The 21,370-nt window shown below is 44.5% G+C and overlaps 2 protein-coding genes across 13 annotated transcripts in view; both read right to left on the bottom strand.

The window, feature by feature from the left end:
* Nucleotides 1–3,981, bottom strand: part of LOC125881953 (receptor-type tyrosine-protein phosphatase mu-like) — a 202,425-nt gene extending 198,444 nt beyond the window's left edge. For 8 of the 9 annotated variants that reach the window (XM_049565447.1, XM_049565451.1, XM_049565448.1 and 5 more), the window contains exon 1: nt 3,694–3,979. In XM_049565447.1, the coding sequence (XP_049421404.1) occupies nt 3,694–3,775 (82 nt within the window). In that variant the 5' untranslated portion in view covers nt 3,776–3,979. Of the gene's footprint in view, nt 1–3,693 lie in introns of all 9 variants that reach the window. The other variant, XM_049565455.1, reaches the window with a different exon arrangement.
* LOC125882008 (leucine-rich repeat-containing protein 30-like) lies at nt 3,914–20,777 on the bottom strand. Of its 4 annotated transcripts, none has more exons than XM_049565621.1 (10): nt 20,545–20,774; nt 19,712–19,901; nt 17,823–18,297; nt 16,248–16,379; nt 10,862–10,975; nt 10,511–10,645; nt 9,004–9,137; nt 8,218–8,266; nt 7,315–7,460; nt 3,914–4,025 (listed from the first exon to the last, which is right to left on the bottom strand). In XM_049565621.1, the coding sequence occupies exons 3-10, from the start codon at nt 17,973–17,975 to the stop codon at nt 3,986–3,988; spliced, it is 903 nt and encodes a 300-aa protein (XP_049421578.1). In that variant the 5' UTR covers nt 17,976–18,297; nt 19,712–19,901; nt 20,545–20,774; the 3' UTR covers nt 3,914–3,985. The 4 variants fall into 4 exon arrangements, with proteins under 4 accessions (XP_049421578.1, XP_049421580.1, XP_049421582.1 ...); XM_049565623.1 differs by having other exon boundaries at nt 19,748–19,901; XM_049565625.1 differs by lacking the exon at nt 16,248–16,379 and having other exon boundaries at nt 20,545–20,777.
* Nucleotides 20,778–21,370: the final 593 nt, after the last annotated feature.

Raw genomic sequence — 21,370 nt, 5'->3', positions numbered from 1 at the left:
CAGGGCCCGTCTTACTGGAGCAGAACCTGTCTTACTGCTGCAGAACCTGTCTTACTGCTGCAGAACTTGTCGTACTGCAGCAGAACCTGTCTTACTGCTGCAGAACCTGTCGTACTGGAGCAGAACCTGTCGTACTGCTGCAGAACCTGTCGTACTGCTGCAGAACTTGTCTTACTGCTGCAGAACCTGTCTTACTGCTGCAGAACCTGTCTTACTGGAGCAGAACCTGTCGTACTGCTGCAGAACCTGTCGTACTGCTGCAGAACTTGTCTTACTGCAGCAGAACATGTCTTACTGCTGCAGAAGCTGTCGTACTGCTGCAGAACCTGTCTTACTGGAGCAGAACCTGTCGTACTGCAGCAGAGCCTGTCTTACTGCTGCAGAACCTGTCGTACTGCTGCAGAACCTGTCTTACTGGAGCAGAACCCATCTTACTGCTGCAGAACCTGTCTTACTGCTACAGAACCCGTCTTACTGCTACAGAACCTGTCTTACTACTGCAGAACCCGTCTTACTGCTGAAGAACCTGTCTTACTGCTGCAGGGCCCGTCTTACTGCTACAGAACCCGTCTTACTGCTGAAGAACCTGTCTTACTGGAGCAGAACCCATCTTACTGCTGCAGAACCTGTCGTACTGCTGCAGAACCTGTCTTACTGGAGCAGAACCCATCTTACTGCTGCAGAACCTGTCTTACTGCTACAGAACCCGTCTTACTGCTACAGAACCTGTCTTACTGCTGGAGAACCCGTCTTACTGCTGAAGAACCTGTCTTACTGCTGCAGAGCCTGTCTTACTGCTACAGAACCCGTCTTACTGCTGAAGAACCTGTCTTACTGCTACAGAACCCGTCTTACTGCTACAGAACCTGTCTTACTGCTACAGAACCCGTCTTACTGCTGAAGAACCTGTCTTACTGCTGCAGGGCCCGTCTTACTGCTGCAGAGCCTGTCTTACTGCTGAAGAACCTGTCTTACTGCTGCAGAGCCTGTGACATGATTCTGATATTAATATCTGGTCAATGGATCAATACGTCCACAATGTGCTGCTGAAGACACACCGTGACATAGTGAGCATGTTCACTGTCAATCTGTGTGTGTGTGTGTGTGTGTGTGTGTGTGTGTGTGTGTGTGTGTGTTAATAACCATGTTTCAGAGTTGTGCTGCAGCTCAACACCATGAAACACAGTGAACACAGGCAGGTTTGTTTTCTCGTCTCCTCTTATGTCTACTGTGTCTCTACTGTCTCTACTGTGTCTCTAATGTCTCTACTGTTTCTACTGTGTCTCTACTGTTTCTACTGTGTCCCTACCGTGTCTACTGTATCTACTGTTTCTACTGTGTCTCTACTGTGTCTACTGTGTCTCTACTGTCTCTACTGTGTCTACTGTCTCTACTGTGTCTCTACTGTTTCTACTGTGTCTCTACTGTCTCTACTATGTCTCTACTGTCTCTACTATGTCTCTACTGTGTCTACTGTCTCTACTGTGTCTACTGTGTCTCTACTGTGTCTCTACTGTTTCTACTGTGTCTCTACTGTCTCTACTGTGTCTACTGTCTCTACTGTGTCTCTACTGTTTCTACTGTGTCTCTACTGTCTCTACTGTGTCTACTGTGTCTCTACTGTTTCTACTGTGTCTCTACTGTGTCTACTGTCTCTACTGTCTCTACTATGTCTCTACTGTGTCTACTGTCTCTACTGTGTCTCTATTGTGTCTCTACTGTGTCTACTGTCTCTACTGTGTCTCTACTGTCTCTACTGTGTCTCTACTGTCTCTGTGTCTGTGTCTCTACTGTGTCTACTGTGTCTCTACTGTGTCTCTACTGTGTCTCTGTGTCTCTACTGTGTCTACTGTCTCTACTGTGTCTCTACTGTGTCTCTGTGTCTCCACTGTCTCTACTGTGTCTCTACCGTCTGTACTGTGTCTCTGTGTCTCTACTGTGTCTCTACTGCGTCTATTGTTTCTACTGTCTCTACTGTGTCTCTGTGTCTCTACTGTCTCTACTGTGTCTACTGTGTCTACTGTCTCTACTGTGTCTCTGAGTCTCTACTGTCTCCACTGTGTCTCTGTGTCTCTACTGTCTCTACTGTGTCTACTGTCTCTACTGTGTCTCTGAGTCTCTACTGTCTCCACTGTGTCTCTGTGTCTCTACTGTCTCTACTGTGTCTCTACTGTGTCTACTGTGTCTCTGTGTCTCTACTGTGTCTACTGTGTCTACTGTCTCTACTGTGTCTCTACTGTGTCTCTGTGTCTCTACTGTCTCTACTGTGTCTCTGTGTCTCTACTGTGTCTACTGTCTATACTGTGTCTCTACTGTGTCTCTGTGTCTCCACTGCGTCTATTGTCTCTACTGTCTCTACTGTGTCTCTACTGTCTCTACTGTGTCTCGACTGTCTCTACTGTGTCTACTGTGTCTCTACTGTGTCTACTGTCTCTACTGTGTCTCTACTGTCTCTACTGTGTCTACTGTGTCTCTACTGTGTCTACTGTGTCTACTGTCTCTACTGTGTCTACTGTGTCTCTACTGTCTCTACTGTGTCTCTGAGTCTCTACTGTGTCTCTGTGTCTCTACTGTCTCTACTGTGTCTCTACTGTCTCTACTGTGTCTACTGTGTCTCTACTGTGTCTACTGTGTCTCTACTGTCTCTACTGTGTCTCTGAGTCTCTACTGTCTCTACTGTGTCTACTGTGTCTTTACTGTGTCTACTGTTTCTCTACTGTGTCTACTGTGTCTCTACTGTATGTCTGTGTCTCTACTGTGTCTACTGTGTCTCTACTGTATGTCTGTGTCTCTACTGTGTCTCTACTGTGTCTACTGTGTCTCTACTGTATGTCTGTGTCTCTACTGTGTCTCTACTGTGTCTACTGTGTCTCTACTGTGTCTACTGTGTCTCTACTGTATGTCTGTGTCTCTACTGTGTCTCTACTGTGTCAGTGTGTTCTCACTGCAGCTCCATGACCCAGTCTTGAGCTACATATACAATCAATACGATCAATAATGATGTTTGATCATAATCATCAGCACTGGTGCAGTTCAGTCTCCACATGATCACAGCTGCTGATCAATACATGATCAATACATGATCAATAGGATGGATCAGTGTCGATGACCAAAGGCTTCGCGTGTGTGTGTGTGAGAGAGACTGATGAGCTGTTTGTGTTCTCATGTTTTAGACACATGAAAGTTTGTGTGAAAACTACCAGGAGAGGAGGAAGAGGAGGAAGAGGAGGAAGAGAGGTGAAAGACGAGGAAGAGAGGAGGAAGAATAGGACGAGAGGTGAAAGAGGAGGAAGAGGATGAAGAAGAGGAGGAAGAGAGGAGGAAGAGGAGGGGGAAGAGGAAGAGGAGAAAGAAGAGGAAGAAGAAGGGGAGGAAGAGGAGGAGGAAGAAGAGGAGGGGGAAGAGGGAGAGAGGAAGAAGAGGAGGGGGAAGAGGGAGAGAGGAGGAAGAGGGAGAGAAGAAATAGTAGGAGAAAAAAGGAGGAGGAGATTTTCCAGCTGGAAACTTGGATGCCGACACACAGAAACAACTCCCATGTTCACACCGCTCCTCCTCCTCCTCCTCCTCCTCCTCCTGCTGCTGCTGGACCCGGACCCCCTCACCCAGAGACCCGCCGCTGGTCCCCGGGTTGTCCCCCCGGGTTGTCCCCCCGGGTTGTCCCCCCCCGGTGTGTCCCCCCGGTGTGTCCCTTACCTTTGAAGGTGTCCGCCCGCGCGCCCGTTGGTCCCAGTGAAAGCAGCGCGAGAGAGAGCAGCAAAGTTCCAGTCCGCTCCATGTTCACACCGAGACCCTCCGGAGCGCGAGGGAAAACTACTGAGCAACTCCGACACACCACTTCTTCTTCTTCTTCTTCTCCTCCTTCTTCTCCTCCCTCTTCTTCCTCCTCCTCTTCTTCTGTTCCTGTCGCTTCCTGTCTGTCGCTGTGGGGCTGACGGACAGACGGACTGACTGACGCTCTCTCCGCTTCTTTTTCCTCCGTTTCTCTTCAGACCTGAGAGAGACTGACTCCGTTTACCGAGCAGCCGCTGACGTCACGGGAGGGGGGGCACGAGAGAGAGAGAGAGAGAGAGAGAGAGAGAGAGAGAGAGAGAGAGAGAGAGAGAGAGACGTTTATTTATTATTCTGTTTTTTGTTACTTTAAATTATTATTGAAAAATTATTTCAGTTTGTATTTTTATTGTTTATTTAATTAATTTTTCAATTAATCAAATTATATTTTACATATTTTTAAATTCTGTATTTTTAATAATAATTAATCGAACCTGATTTTATTTCATATTTTAAACTGTAAGGTCATCTTTTCTTTTTTCTTGTTTTTCTATTATTATGAATCTGATTATTTAATATTTTTGGTTTTTATTAATTAATTAAACCTGTTTAATATTTCTAATTATTATAAAATCATTTTATTATAACTTGTTTTATATATTGTTAATTTTAAAATGTTTAGTTTTTATGAAAGTCCGTATCTTTTATATTTATTTATATAATTAATCGAACTCGACTTAATTTTATATTTTAATTTCTAATATATTCAAAAAAATTTTATTGATTTGAATATTTTATTTTGTATTAAATTCTGCATTTTGTTCTTCAATTAATTAATTAATCAAACGTCGTTTTTTATTTTTTCATTATAATATTTTTTGTTCTCACATTATTACTTTTAATACTTTTATTTTTGTATTTTCATTATTAATATAATTGATTAATAAATAAAACTTTATTTTAGTTGTTATTAAAATATCTTGCTTTTATTTTCTCATGTCTTGTTTTTATCTTTATTAATTTTAATATTTTAGTTTTGTGTTTGACTCAATACTATTATCATTTTATTAATCAATTAATCAAACTTTATTTTCTTTTTATTATATTATATTATATTATATATATTTTCTGATGTCTTGTTTAATTATCATCAATGTTAAAGTTTTTTTAATTAATCAAATCTTTTCAAATTTAAAATGTAACTGTTATATTTATTTTTTATTTTTACTTTTACATAGATTTAAAGATTAATCTTATTTTGGTATTTTCTGTGTGTTTTATTTTTATCTCTATTAACTGTGTGAATCTGACGTGACGTCCGCGTGACGACAGGAAGCGTCTGCTGCTTTTCAGATTAAAATCTGGTTGAGTTTATGAATTTAATTAAAGTGTAAATAAAAAGCAGCTCAGACAGAGACAACAGGCCGCGCTCACATGTGGAGCAGGAAATCACAGCTGGACACTGTGAAGGTGTCACGATGCTGCCACCTGCTGGTCCGACATGTTAAAGCTCCTCCGTCTTCATCCACACACACACACACACACACACACACACACACACACGACTCCACCTCACATCTCACTCACATGATGTCACTCATGAATTTAACCAGCTGCAGGACTTCCTGTTCCTGTTGTGTTGTCAACAGCCTGAACTCACTGCTTTTTGTTTTTTACTCTTCAGATCAGACACAGACGCTTTCTGTGTGTGTGTGTGTGTGTGTGTGTGTGTGTGTGTGTGTGTGTGTGTTGCTCTGTAATCAAGAAGAGGAGTGTGTGTTCCTCGCAGTGTCCATAATGTAATGTGTGTATCTGACCAGTTAAATGAGACTTCATGTCTTTAAATAGAATCAAAGCAGCTGTTTGTTTCTCAGTAGTTCATTCAGCTGCTGCTCTGTGCCGCCCCCTGCTGGACCACCTGAGCAACTACAGCTGCACACAGGACACCAACAGCTGCTGCTGATAATAATGATAGTAATAATAACAATAACAACAATAATAACAATAACATGACACCAAAAAAAAGTTCAATTAAATAAAGCTTAAAAGAGAAAAAATCTAAAATGATTCTATAAATCAAACTATCATGACGGACAGAAGTAAAAAGAACTATTGACACCTCAGATCTACAGAGTCAGATACATAAATGTGTGTGTGTGTGTGTGTGTGTGTGTGTGTGTGTGTGTGTGTGTGTGTGTGTGTGTGTGTGTGTGTGTGTGTGTGTGTGTGTGTGTGTGTGTGTGTGTGTGTCTATGTGTGTGTGTGTGTGTGTGTGTGTGTGTGTGTGTGTGTGTGAGCTTATAAACATGCTCCTGACCCAACTGTATTAAAACACGTTGCAGAATGAGTTATTAAAACAGTAAAGTTTCTCAGTGTGAACATGATGTGTTTTGTCTCTGATTTTTGTCTCTGGACGCTGTGCAGCTCATTACAAGTCAAAGAAGGGCTCACTGATCATTTTATGTTTCACAGGGTCACAACTTTTCTCACACACACACACACACACACACACACACACCCTGTCTGATGTTCAGATTTGAGCCTGTGAGGACGCCACATTCTGGGTTCCCTGCGCCGCATACTGCCAACTCTCACACATCTGGCGTGACTGTCACTCTTTCACCATCAATGTCACTCTCTCACGCCTGTTTAAGAAATCTCACTCCACCGTCGCAGAGTCCCTTTTGACTGGACCGCATATTATTCCGGCATTACTCAATCCATAGGTGTGTTGTCCGAGGTTACAGTGAGCTATTGCTAGGAAAAGGAACGAGACAGTTTGGCACAATACAAGCTGAACACTGGCGCGGCAGCGAAAGCTAATACAGGCTGCCAACTTTGGTCAGAAGTCTCTCTTTGTCTCTCCCTTGAGCCCGGCTGTGACAGGACCAGCAGCCAAAAGTCATAGATACACAGAAAAGAGTCTGTGATGATGTCACCGTTTATTATACAAAACAAAAACATCTAAACAGTTTACAGAGTCTGCATCATCTTCCTCCTCCATAACATCGACATCTACGTCTCTGAGGTAGTTTCAGCCCCAACCAGCCCTCAGGTAATACAACAAGCCCCGCCCCCATCCCTACACTGCCCTCAGGTAATACAACAAGCCCCGCCCCATCCCTACACTGCCCTCAGGTAATACAACAAGCCCCGCCCCCATCCCTACACTGCCCTCAGGTAATACAACAAGCCCCGCCCCATCCCTACCCTGCCCTCACGTGATAAAACAAGCCCCGCCCCCATCCCTACCCAGCCCTCAGGTAATACAACAAGCCCCGCCCCCATCCCTACCCTGCCCTCACGTGATAAAACAAGTCCCGCCCCCATCCCTACCCTGCCCTCACGTGATAAAACAAGCCCCGCCCCCATCCCTACCCAGCCCTCAGGTAATACAACAAGCCCCGCCCCCATCCCTACCCAGTCCTCACGTAATAAAACAAGCCCCGCCCCCATCCCTACCCACCCGTCAGGTATAACAACAAGCCCCGCCCCCATCCCTACCCTGCCCTCATGTAATAAGACAAGCCCCGCCCCCATCCCTACCCAGCCCTCAGGTAGTTGAAGAGTGCGCTGAGCCCACCCTCCAGAACCTCCTTCACAGGCTTCAGCAGCGGGTTGTGGACGATGTGGAGTCCTTTATCCAGAGGATGGCAGGCCAACTTCTCCAGTCGAGACAACTGGTGCATCTCCTGAACACATCATCATCACCATCATCATCATCATCATCACCATCATCATCATCATCATCACCATCATCATCATCATCATCATCATCATCACCATCATCATCATCATCATCATCATCATCATCACCATCATCATCATCATCACCATCATCATCATCATCATCACCATCATCATCATCATCATCATCATCATCATCATCGTCATCATCACCATCATCATCATCACCATCATCATCATCATCATCACCATCATCATCATCATCATCATCATCATCACCACCATCATCACCATCACCATCATCACCATCATCACCACCATCATCATCATCACCATCACCATCATCATCATCACCATCACCATCACCATCATCACCATCATCATCATCATCACCACCGTCATCATCATCATCATCATCATCACCATCATCATCATCATCACCATCATCATCATCATCATCATCATCACCATCATCATCATCACCATCACCATCATCACCATCATCATCATCATCATCACCACCGTCATCATCATCATCATCATCATCACCACCACCATCATCATCATCATCATCATCACCACCATCATCATCATCACCATCATCATCACCACCATCATCACCATCACCATCATCATCATCACCATCATCATCATCATCATCACCATCATCATCACCACCATCATCACCATCACCATCATCATCATCACCATCATCATCATCATCATCACCATCATCATCATCAGGACAGTTTGTGTCTCTACCTGTGGAACATCTTTAATGTCGTTAAAGTCCAGATTCAGCAGCTCCAAACTGCAGGAGACAAAATCAAATCACACATTAACTGTTAGTGACAACAAGCTCCACCTCTCAGGTGTGTCAGTACTGTGTTGCAGAAATATGTAACCCTAACTCTGGTGAGGTGTTACCTGGTGTGGTGGTGTTACCTGGTGTGGTGGTGTTACTTGGTGTGGTGGTGTTACTTGGTGTGGTGGTGTTACTTGGTAAGGTGGTGTTACCTGGTGTGGTGGTGTTACTTGGTAAGGTGGTGTTACTTGGTGTGGTGGTGTTACCTGGTGTGGTGGTGTTACTTGGTGTGGTGGTGTTACATGGTGAGGTGGTGGTACCTGGTGTGGTGGTGTTACTTGGTGTGGTGGTGTTACTTGGTAAGGTGGTGTTACTTGGTAAGGTGGTGTTACTTGGTGTGGTGGTGTTACATGGTGAGGTGGTGTTACTTGGTAAGGTGGTGTTACTTGGTGTGGTGGTGTTACATGGTGAGGTGGTGGTACCTGGTGTGGTGGTGTTACTTGGTGTGGTGGTGGTGTTACTTGGTAAGGTGGTGTTACCTGGTGTGGTGGTGTTACTTGGTGTGGTGGTGTTACTTGGTAAGGTGGTGTTACCTGGTGTGGTGGTGTTACTTGGTGTGGTGGTGGTGTTACTTGGTAAGGTGGTGTTACCTGGTGTGGTGGTGTTACTTGGTGTGGTGGTGTTACCTGGTGTGGTGGTGTTACTTGGTGTGGTGGTGGTGTTACTTGGTAAGGTGGTGTTACCTGGTGAGGCAGCAGAGAGCTTTAGGCAGAGAGTGGAGGCTGTTTCCCTCCACAATGAGGATCTTGAGCTCCACCAGAGCCTGGATGTTCTCTGCCAGATTTTCCAGACGGTTATAGGCCAGGTGGAGGAACACCTGTGGGAACAGGTGAAGCAAATCATGTCTAGTCATATTTCACATCATCACATCCACCTGTCTGGGTTTAATTTGGTGTAGTCTATATGACGTGTTGTCCAACCTCGTCATGAGTCACAGTGTTTCTCTGCGTTGTGAGCGTCCACACTGGAAGGTGGTGTCAAAGACGTGTCTGATAAAGGTGAGGGCGGGTGGAGGAGGTTAACACAGTTGTTAAAGCAGTTCTGATCGAGCGGACGGAGCTAAATGTGCTTCAACTGCCCAAAACATTCATCAGGAGAAACATGCTGCTGCTTCAGAGACCACGCCCATTCCAAAACAACTGAAATGACAAGTCCCTAGTCAAGTCCTAAGTCGTGACTAACAAGTCTCGAATCAAGTCCTAAGTCGTGACTAACAAGTCTCAAGTCAAGTCCTAACTCGTGACTAACAAGTCTCGAATCAAGTCCTAAGTTGTGACTAACAAGTCTCAAGTCAAGTCCTAACTCGTGACTAACAAGTCTCGAATCAAGTCCTAAGTTGTGACTCACAAGTCTCAAGTCATAGACATTAAGTTTCAAATGGTAAACATCACAATGCAGTCCTGGGCTAATTCAACAGATATTAAATTTACAAGAAATCATGAAAGCTTTTTAAAGTTTGCTTATTTGTTGAAACAATTTTGTTTGAAAACGTTCTTTGGCTGTTAAGCTAACATTAGCTTAGCATTAGCTCAATAACTTTGTTAACATTAGCCTCGACTCACTGTCCTTTGTGCAGCCTCAGATGTTGAACAAATTTGAAGTTGTTTTTCATACTACGGTTTGTTTTTTGTTGAACACCATGTAGTTTTTGTACGTGGACGAGTTTATCGTTGCTATAATTTGTTTGATTAGTTCTTTGTGGTTCATTCCTGCAACGTGATTGGATGCTGTCCGATTGGTTCAAATGAAGATGGATCTCAAGCATTAAGCGTCACCTGGTGATGAATTGTGTTTACGTTTGTTGATTCAGTAAACGACTTGATTCGTGTCACACTTTTTAAATGCAGACTTTTTCTTCTTTGGTCTTCTTTGGGGAACGTATTGAGTATTTTCAAGTCAAAAGGTTCAGGTCCAAGTAAAGTCACGAGTCATTAGTGTTACAGTCCAAGTTGACTTGCAAGTCTTTTGATTTTGCCAAGTTGAGTCTAAAGTCATCAAATTTGTGACTGGAGTCTGATTTGAGTCCAAGTCATGTGACATAAGTCCACACCTCCAGTACTGTCCCCTTAACCGGAGTCTCTGGAAGTCTGCAGGAAGTCATCTTGAGGATGGTTGTGGACTTGACGAATTGTGGGTGTGAGCATACGAAGACCTGTCAGGGACACGTCTGTGCAGTCAGGCTGAACGTACCAGAGCCTTCATGTTGTAAATGCAGCCCGGGACGTGAGCGATGTGGTTGTGACTCAGGTTGAGTTTCCTCAGTCGAGTCAGGTTGGAGAGAGAAGCAGGCAGCGAGGACAGCTGATTGTTGGCCAGACTCAGGACCTGAGAAACAGAAACAAATGAGTCAAACTACACGTCCATCCTGTGTCTGATGGTGTTTTAGGAGCGCTGTGCTCTAAGTGTCAAGATCTCGTTAGCAGACTTCACATTCGTTAATATCCATATCGTCATTACTGCCGTCCACAATGAGAGTCTCTGTGTCTGATCTCAGAGCTGGGTCAGCAGTACTTAAAGTATTCTCAGTAGTATCTGCAGTACCTCCAGCTGTGTACAGGCTCCCAGCTCCTCAGGGACTTCAGTCAGTCTGTTTCTGTAGGCGAATAAAACGCGTAGTCTCCTCAGCTGTCCGATCTCTGCTGGCAGGCTGCTGAGCTGCACACGGACAGTAAATGTCAGTATCGACTGAATCCCACAGTAAAGTTCATTTTCAAACTCTTTGTGGTGGATTTTTCACACGTTCTGTAACTGAAAGCTCTCAGATGATGATTCTGTGGGTATAATGAAGCCAGCGGCCTCTCTGGGGCGCCGGCAGCACTTTACTGTGTTTGTGTGTCTCAGTACTGAAGGTTGGTGGATGCAGGAGGAAGGTGAAGAGAGGACAGAGGACAGAAACTGGATCCTGATGGATCAGAGGGGGATTATAATCTTTATTTATCCAGGCCTGTTGGGGGGACCTTGGGGACCTGACCTGACAAACACAACCAACAGAGAACTTGTAAAAACAAGACTCATGAAAACATTAAAATACAAAACTTTAAATATCTAAGAGGGATAATGAATCTGTCAGGAGGGTGAGTCACAGTTTATTTAAGAGGTGCAGAGTACCTGAACTACACTTCTCAAAAATATAGGAAACACTTAATGGTCACAGTGTAACAGGAAGTCAGTCAAACTTCAGGGAGATCAATAAAGTGATTGTGAATCAGTTTCAGCTGCTTTGGGTCAAATCACAGAGACAACATGAACAATGGAGAGACAAACAGGAAATGGTTTTACATGTGGTGTCCACAGACAGTTGCTCTCTCCTTATCCTTCCTGACTGATTCTTCCCTAGTTTGGTCTTCTGCTAGTGTCCTGATTGGCACCTAGCCCAATCAGGTTGATACCAGACACCAGGAGACCGGCTGTTACACCAGGAGAGCTGGACAGGGCCGTAGAAGGGCATCAACCCAGCAGCAGGACCGCTATCTGCTCCTTTGTGTGAGGAGGAACAGGAGGAGCACTGCCAGAGCCCTACAACATGACCTCCAGCAGGCTACTGGTGTGCATGTTTCTGACCACACTGTCAGAAACAGACTCCATGAGGGTGGCATGAGGGCCCCACGTCCTCTAGTGGGACCTGTGCTCACAGCCCAGCACCGTGAGGCTTGACTGGCAGGTCCACCATCGGTGCCCCGTTCTCTTCACAGATGAGAGCAGGTTCACACTGAGCACATGTGACAGGTGTGAAAGAGTCTGGAGACGCCGCGGTGAACGTTCTGCTGCCTGTGACATCATCCAGCATGACCGGTGTGGTGGTGGGTCAGTAATGGTCTGGGGAGTGTAATTGTAATTTCATTTTCTTTGTGTATTCTTTGTGTTTTCAAATACTTCAGAATGTCTAGACCTCTTAAGCTCACACCTAGATACAAAATGCTGCAGGATATGCCAGGTGTGAAACAAACCCTAGGGGGTCGGAGCCAATACCTGCGGCAGACGAAAGAGTGTGAAAACAGTGGGTAGGGACGCTGCTCCCTGCCGCAGACAGAAGGGTGTGAAACACACCGTAAGAGACATTCCTCAGGTATAAATGCTTAGGCTTTCCTATGCTCGGGGTCTTTCTTCATTCTGACCACTCGTGTGATGACTGACCTTTTCTTTGCAAAGAAAATAAAAACCTTGTTGGCCGGCAGAAGTCTCTATTTCATTATTCACCAGCAGCAGAGAATTTCCACAACAGGAGGCAGATCCTTGAAGGGTCGCACAGACCTCCATGTCAGCGCCAACAGTACCCTGACTGCTGTTGGTACCACGATGAGATCCTCAGAGTGACTGTCAGACCTTAGGCTGGTGCAGTGGGCCCTGGGTTCCTCCTGGTGCAGAGGGCCCTGGGTTCCTCCTGGTGCAGAGGGTCCTGGGTTCCTCCTGGTGCACAGGGCCCTGGGTTCCTCCTGGTGCACAGGGCCCTGGGTTCCTCCCGGTGCAGAGGGCCCTGGGTTCCTCCCGGTGCAGAGGGCCCTGGGTTCCTCCCGGTGCAGAGGGCCCTGGGTTCCTCCCGGTGCACAGGACCCTGGGTTCCTCCCGGTGCAGAGGGTCCTGGGTTCCTCCCGGTGCAGAGGGCCCTGGGTTCCTCCCGGTGCAGAGGGCCCTGGGTTCCTCCCGGTGCAGAGGGCCCTGGGTTCCTCCTGGTGCTGTGGGCCCTGGGTTCCTCCTGGTGCAGAGGGCCCTGGGTTCCTCCTGGTGCACAGGGTCCTGGGTTCCTCCTGGTGCAGAGGGCCCTGGGATCCTCCTGGTGCAGAGGGCCCTGGGTTCCTCCTGGTGCAGAGGGCCCTGGGTTCCTCCTGGTGCAGAGGGCCCTGTGTTCTTCCTGGTGCAGTGGGCCCTGGGTTCCTCCTGGTGCAGAGGGTCCTGGGTTCCTCCTGGTGCAGAGGGCCCTGGGTTCCTCCTGGTGCAGAGGGCCCTGGGTTCCTCCTGGTGCAGAGGGCCCTGTGTTCTTCCTGGTGCAGTGGGCCCTGGGTTCCTCCTGGTGCAGAGGGCCCTGGCTTTCTCCTGGTGCAGGACCCGGCCTCATGTGTCCAGAGTGTAGACAGTTCCTGGATGATGAAGGCAGTGATGTCATTGACTGGCCCTCTCGTTCCCCTGACCTAAATCCAGCTGAGCACCTATGGGACGTTATGTGTCGGTGCGTCCACCACAGACTGTCTGGGAGCTCACTGATGCCCTGATCCAGGTCTAGGAGGAGATCCCCCAGGACACCATCCTTCGACTCATCAGGAGCCCAGACATTGTCTGGAGGTCATACAGGCAGGTGGGGGCTGTGCACACTGCTGAGTCACATGATGAGCTGCTGTGATCAAATTCACACACATTGGATCAGCCTGTGATTTACATGTTTGACTCTGATTTTGAATCTAGCCCTCAGTGGGTCAATGACTTAAGTTTCCACTGACAGTTGTTGTGTCATTTTCTTCTCAACTAACCATACAGTGTTCGTCAGTAAAGATTTTACATGGGAATAATTTGTTCATCAAGATCTGATGTGTGATTTATGTGTTCCCTTTATTTTATTTCAGCAGTGTGGTTCTGATATGACTTCTGTCTACCTGGAGAATCTCTGACATCAGAGTTGGTGGAACAGCCTTCAGTTCCACACAGAAAGACTTAATTCAGATTAAACCTGGAGACTGAAGATGAGTCAGAGCCTGAGGAAAATAAAACATCACCTGCATAAACACAGATATTAAAGCACTGACAGAAGACGTACTCTGACCCTTTACTTAAGTAAAAGTAACAATACCACAAAATACTTTATAACCTGCATTGAAAAGATTACTTTAGTACAACTACATGGTATTATGAGCAAAATATATTTAACCCTATGGGCCCGAACGATGCATAGTGCATTCAAATTCACACCTGTTCTTCTCTATTGATTTTCTCCGCGACCGTGCGTCATAGCGAGAAGCCACGCATATCACGTGAAACAGCGGAATCGTAGCTTTCTGACAAGACCAAGACATGTGCCCCCCCAAATGCCGAAAATGCCCCACAATATATAACTGAAACTGAAAAACAACAACAAACTTTGTTTACTGCAAACAAAGTGGCAAATATTATCTTGGAGGACATCACTGCACTTGGTTGACTATATTTCTATGATCTTAGATGTAAATATTGCATGTTTCTTTCAGATAAAACACATGTTTGACTTGTGAGTCAATGGAATTTCTTGCAATAATGAAAAAATACTGGCAATCATGTCCGCCTGGCACAAACCACATGTTTTGGACAGCTGTGAAGAGACAGAATGTCCCAGCATCATGGTTCTTATATTGCCAGATTCCAGAGAGTCTCCCCTCTTCATATATGGCAGAATATGTCAACTTCCAACTTGCTATGGTGAGATACATGTAAAAATGTAAGAATTTAGTCACACAGATTTGTTTTTTTCATTGATATAAAAATTAATATAAAAGAACATAGAAGGACATGAAATGATGGCAAATCTGGTTAGCGCAGATTGTCCTGAAAAAAACAAGATATAGCATGTGTATGTAGCCTTTATAATGACTGTGATATGAACTTAAAAGTAAAGGCAGGAAATATACCCCAAAAACGCCTAGGGCCCAGAGGGTTAACCATTTAAAAATGGATGCTCTTCAGACGGCTGTGGGAGATCGCTATTTGTGTGATACTGTTTAAAGGGCCAGTGTGTAAAATGGGTTGAAAAAAGTGACATCAGTGGTCAAATTCTAGATTGCAGGGCTCATTCGCTCACCCCTCCCGTTGGGTAAATGACGGTGGCCTTGTAGGGACAAAAAGCCTTGTGCACAAGTTTTTCAGGAGTAGGTCTATCTAGCGACAAGGTGAATGAGCACACAGATGAGGAACTCCATGTGTTTGATGCTGAGCGGGCGAGAAGAGAGGCTGAATGCACAGAATGGGATTCGGTGCTACTGCTGCCATCGTTGGGGAGAGATATCATCAGGAGGAAAAGCGCTGCAGAGAGTGCATCACAAGGAGAGAAGTTGCGTCTTCTTTTCCTCGCAGATGACGGTTCGGGTTCATTCTGTCCTGTTGCGTGGTAAGTGTGGTCCATTTGCAAACTTTATAACTAAAAAAACTTTTCACTACTCTCTATCGACGCACTACTAACACTCTGCTGTTTCCTCCTCCTCCTTCCTTCCTTCCACTGTCTTCGTTGGTTCATTTATACACGCGAAACGCGTTCTCTGGCTGGCTGGATTGTCTGCTCGGTCTGCCGTACATACATGGCGGCGCAAGATAGCGACCTCTCTTAAGCAAGGCCCTTGCTATATATATATATATATATATATATATAAAAGCATAATTATAAGGCTACGAAAACCAAACGAATTTTATTTTATAGCGATTATACACTTGTATAAACATATTAATGGGTAGAATATTCAGATTCAGATTCAGACTGACAAAAAAACATGCCAAATTTTACACACTGGCCCTTTAACTTGATGTAAAATAAGAAGAACCATAACAGCTCCAACACTTATTCTCTCAGCAGCAGAAAGCTAACTATTCTGTCCTCTGTGGCACTACATTAGACACTTGTAATGATGTCCCTGCGCTGTGTTACAGGTGGAGCAACACTGCTTAAATACATGATGGCACCAGAGGGATAAATTAGGACTCTAATGACAACCTCTGATGTAAAGTATCTAATATATGTACTTAACTCCAAGAGATAAAAGTGAATATGTGTCCTTAGAAAGAATAATGTCATTTATGTTTAATGTAAATAATAATGGACTGAGATCAGAGCCCTGAGGCACCTCAGTGATATTTTTCATGCCTGTATTTCGTTTTGATTTTTTTAATTTATTCTTTTAAACATTTTAAACGTTTAGTTTGTTGTTAAGGTGTATAAAACTCTCCTGGTTGTGTTCCCTGTGTCCTGGATGTTTACCTGGTTGCCCCACAGGTTGAGGACAACCAGGTTGGAGAGCAGAGCCAGCTGAGAAGGGAGAACCTTCAGACTGTTGAGAGACAGATTCAGCTTCTCTAACTCCAACAGCTCCCACAATTCATCTGGGACCTCCTGCGGGAACACACATGCACAATAAAGATTACACATACTCTTACTGCTACTACTACCAGCCCAAAGCATGACCAATCCACCCTTTGGTTTTACAGTTCGACAGGTGTTCCTTTGTCCACCGTGTCCAAAAAGTTCTGTTTGTACTAAAAAGCATCAGGCTTGTTTCAATGTTCCTTTACAAACTTGTGAGGCTAAGTTTAGTGGTAAGAACAGGGGAAAAGTTTTCTTCTGATGACTTTTCCATGAAGGTCATATTTCTACAGGTGTGTCTGCGCAGTAGAACAGTGCGCCACCACTCCAGAGTCTGATCAATCTTCCTGCAGGTAATTTGCAGCCAAAATATACCTCTGCGTCAAATCAAAACTGTACCTACAGCGTAAGCTCTGTGTCGATGTAGATCCTACACTGCAGCCTGACGTGCACCACCCCAGAAACACATTGCTGCAGTTCAGACCTGCTGTCTGTCTCTGTAAGCTGAAACCATTTCCCTCAGTGGAAACAAAACTTTGATTTACTTTAATTTCGCAGATAAGAAACAATAAAACTCAACTCAAATCTATCTGTAAAGCACATTTAAAAACAACTCATGTCGACCAAAGTGCTGAACAAAAGGAATAAAAGGAATATTTTTGTGTTTGCAAATGATGATGACATGCTTTGTGGGTGGAGCTAAACTGATGGCAGAAAATGGCAGTCGTGGTGTCAGTGTGAGCGCCAAATAAAACTTACAAAGCATTATAACATTTTTATATCCACAAGTTTCTGATCTACGTGTGGCAGAAAATGAAGTTTAGTCTTTGGTTAATTCCAATGTGTGTATTCAGGCTGTAATGGCTGCTGGACGCTCAGTAGAGGAGTGTGTGTTTGGATTACATGAACTGAATTACTGATGTGATGAAAGATAATTCATCATCATACGAGCTGTAAAAACTGCCAAACATGGATTTGTCTTATTGTCCCTGGTTCAAACTTGTGGAGACGTCCACACAAAATATCATTTAATGTGGAGGAACAACTCATCAGCGTGCTAGCCAGCGGCTAGCTAACGCTGTGTGCTGATCAACACCTGGAGCAGAACAATGTTAGCTCGCTAGCTACAAAGTTGTCTGTTGTTCCTCCACATTAAATGATATTCTGTGTGGACGTCTCCTGTTCTGACATCCGACGGCACAACAAGCTATGTTTATTCTGGGTATGTCCCCTTTGTCTCTCTGATGTCCGCTGTTTTTCTGCCACCAGGAGGCGCTGCTGTGATCTAACTGTAACGTCCAGTAAAAGTTGGTATATAAAGGTTTGATATGAGCATCAGCTGTCCCTCCATAACGAGGACTGCGAACAAGCTAATGATGGTCTGAGACCTTGGTGTCTCACAGCTCTGATGTCTCAGGGTGTCCAAACTTGTGCAGACACATGTCTCTGTCCTCTGAGAGCAGCTGGACGTACCTTCAGTCCTCGGCGAGCCAGACTCAGGACGTTATATCCAAACTGTCTGACGGTGAATCGACGGATTCTGTCCACTGATGTCAGACTGTCCTCCCTCCCCTCGCTCCTTCTCTTCTCCTCCTTCACCTCCTCTTTACACACTGCTCCTCCCATTCTCCCCTCCCCCGACCCTCTTTGTCTGCTGTCCTCAGTGTCTTTACTGTCCAGATGTCAGTCTGCTGTCCTCAGTGTCTTTACTGTCCAGATGTCAGTCTGCTGTCCTCAGTATCTTTACTGTCCAGATGTCAGTCTGCTGTCCTCAGTGTCTTTACTGTCTGATTGATATGTCTTGTCCAGATGCTTCTGGACTCTTAGGTCATTTTCTTTCACTCTTTAATGGCCTCCATTGTCCAGATGTTGTCCAGGTGTTTTGTCCATCTTGTGTCTCAGGGATGAGGACTTGGTCCAGTGTCCTGTCTTTGGTTCAGATGATGTCCTGCAGGATAAAAATGAAGACTGATAAATTCTGCTGCAGCTGTTGTGAACATTTTTTACAGGTTAAAGATCTGAGACTTTTTAAACCTGCATCAGTCGCACAGTCTGCTCCTCCTCCAACATAAGCACTCCATCTGACAGGTGAGTCTGATTAAACATCATCATCATCACTACACACAAAAAGCCCACCCTGGATCCAGAGGTGTTAGCCAACTATAGACCAATATCTAATCTTCCCTTTATGTCAAAGATCCTTGAGAAAGTAGTCGCAGACCAGCTGTGTGATTTTCTCCATGATAATAATTTATTTGAGGAATTTCAGTCAGGATTTAGAGTGCATCATAGCACTGAGACAGCACTAGTTAAAATTACAAATGACCTTCTGATTGCTTCAGACAAAGGACTTGTCTCTGTACTTGTTTTATTAGATCTTAGTGCGGTGTTTGACACAATTGACCATCAAATTCTACTGCAGAGACTGGATCACTTAATTGGCCTAAAAGGTTCTGCACTGAGCTGGTTTAAATCTTATTTATCTGATTGTCTTCAGTTTGTTGACGTTCATAATGAATCGTCCTTACGTACCAAAGTTTGTTTTGGAGTTCCACAAGGTTCTGTGCTCGGACCAATGCTATTTACTCTATATATGCTTCCTTTAGGTAACATCGTTAGAAATCACTCTGTAAATTTCCATTGTTATGCGGATGATACTCAGTTGTATTTATCGATGAAGCCAGAAGAAAGTAATCAATTAACTAAACTCCATAACTGCCTTAAAGACATAAAACCCCGGATGAGCACCAATTTCCTGATGTTAAATTCAGACAAAACTGAAGTTATTGTTCTTGGCCCCAAACAACTCAGAGACTCTTTATCTGATGACATAGTTTCTCTAGATGGCATTGCTCTGGCCTCTAGCACTACCGTAAGAAACCTCGGAGTAACATTTGATCAAGATTTGTCTTTTAATTCTCATTTAAAACAAACCTTTTTTCATCTGCGTAATATTGCGAAAATTAGGCCTATCCTGACCCGAAAAGATGCAGAAAAATTGGTCCACGCTTTTGTTACCTCAAGGCTGGATTACTGTAACTCTCTGTTATCAGGTAGCTCTAGTAAGTCCTTAAAAACTCTCCAGCTAATTCAGAATGCAGCAGCACGTGTACTAACAGGAACTAAGAAACAAGATCATATTTCTCCTGTTTTAGCTTCTCTGCACTGGCTCCCTGTAAAATCCAGAATTGAATTTAAAATCCTACTGTTAACTTATAAAGCTCTAAATGGTCAAGCTCTGTCATATCTTAGAGAGCTCATAGTGCCTTATTATCCCACCAGAACACTGCGCTCTGAGAACGCAGGATTACTCGTGGTCCCTAAAGAATCTTACTAACTCGGCTGTACTGCACGTCACTAACCCTTTGTCTTGGAACTCCACAGATGAGCAGACAAACCTCTGCCCGAGGAGCTGGACACGCTCCCCACATTTGTCTTGTTTGCAGCTTGTGATTTTCAGCTTGAGAAGACTTGTCGACTTGTGCTTTATGTAGGAGCGTGGACATCAGTTCAAGATGGCTGCCAAACAAACCCCATGGGCCAAGAGTTGACCTTAGCAACAAGAAAAATTCTTAAGTAGACACCTTTGGGGACCTAACAAAAAAACAAAATAATCCCAGGTGGATACGTGGGAGCTTTTTCTCTGCTGGAATATTTCCTCTGACTGTCCTTTAAAGCTGCTGGGACACTAAAGTAGATCTTCTTTGTCAAAGGTCCATAGACCTCTCTGGCCATGCTGTTTTCCTGTGCCAAAATTTAACTTTGGAGCATTTTTCACCTTCCTCACTGAGAAGCTAGGACAGCATGGTTGGTTCTAGTTTCATATAATGCCAGTTTCATCTCTCTAGCTTTAACACGCCACCATCGACAGCCTCTGAATGACAGGCTGTGGCGAAAATAGCAGCAGGCAATTAAAAAACTAAGGTGTTATGTTCGGACCTTAATTACATCATGATTAACGCATTAACGCCGTCAGCCTGACGCCCAACTACTCAGTCTACATATGAATTATATGTAACTTCATTTCATACACAACGTTGATGATGGATGTTCACTCAGCCATAACTTTGTTTTAAGTGTCAGTCAAAATTTGAAGAATCATTTCAAATATGAACAGAGACACAAAACTGTTGTTGTTGTTGTTGTTGTTGTTGCAGTTTAAAGACCTGACAAACATGCTGCATAGATTTGGTACCTCATAACGTGGAGACCTCACGGAGCTGTGGAGGAGGAAACATTTCAGACGTCCCAGTAAAGATCCTGGCTAACATGCAGGCTGTTGGTGAGTTAAGGTGGAACCAGCACAGTCAGCTGACCTGATCAATGACCCATCTATAAGACTAGTGATGAAGTCAAAGTGTAACTGACCGGCTGTGAGTGAGAGAGAAGAGACGGTTCGCTTTGGACTGTGTTTACACGGAGACTCTATTTGAGGACGAGGACTGAGAGACAACCAGACCACCTCACCTCTGACCACACACACACACACACACACACACACACACACACACACACACACACACACACACACACACACACACACACACACACACACACACACACACAGTTGCTGCTGTCCGTCTGCACACTCTGACCAATCAGACTGTTTGTTTTACTGACTTGTGGAAGACGTGCTCAGATCTTTAACTGCAGTAAAACTACAAATACCGCACTGCATAAAATACTATCACAAACATCCAACACATAAAGGAACACTTCATCTTTCAGTTTATCACAAACATCGACACATAAAGGAACACTTCATCCTTCAGTTTATCACAAACATCGACACATAAAGGAACACTTCATCCTTCAGTTTATCACAAACATCAACACATAAAGGAACACTTCATCTTTCAGTTTATCACAAACATCCGACACATAAAGGAACACTTCATCTTTCAGTTTATCACAAACATCAACACATAAAGGAACACTTCATCTTTCAGTTTATCACAAACATCAACACATAAAGGAACACTTCATCCTTCAGTTTATCACAAACATCCGACACATAAAGG

Source organism: Epinephelus fuscoguttatus, linkage group LG21 (assembly GCF_011397635.1).
Source record: "Epinephelus fuscoguttatus linkage group LG21, E.fuscoguttatus.final_Chr_v1".
NCBI classification, from domain to species: Eukaryota; Metazoa; Chordata; class Actinopteri; order Perciformes; family Serranidae; genus Epinephelus; species Epinephelus fuscoguttatus.
This window is presented reverse-complemented; position numbering and strand designations above follow the sequence as displayed.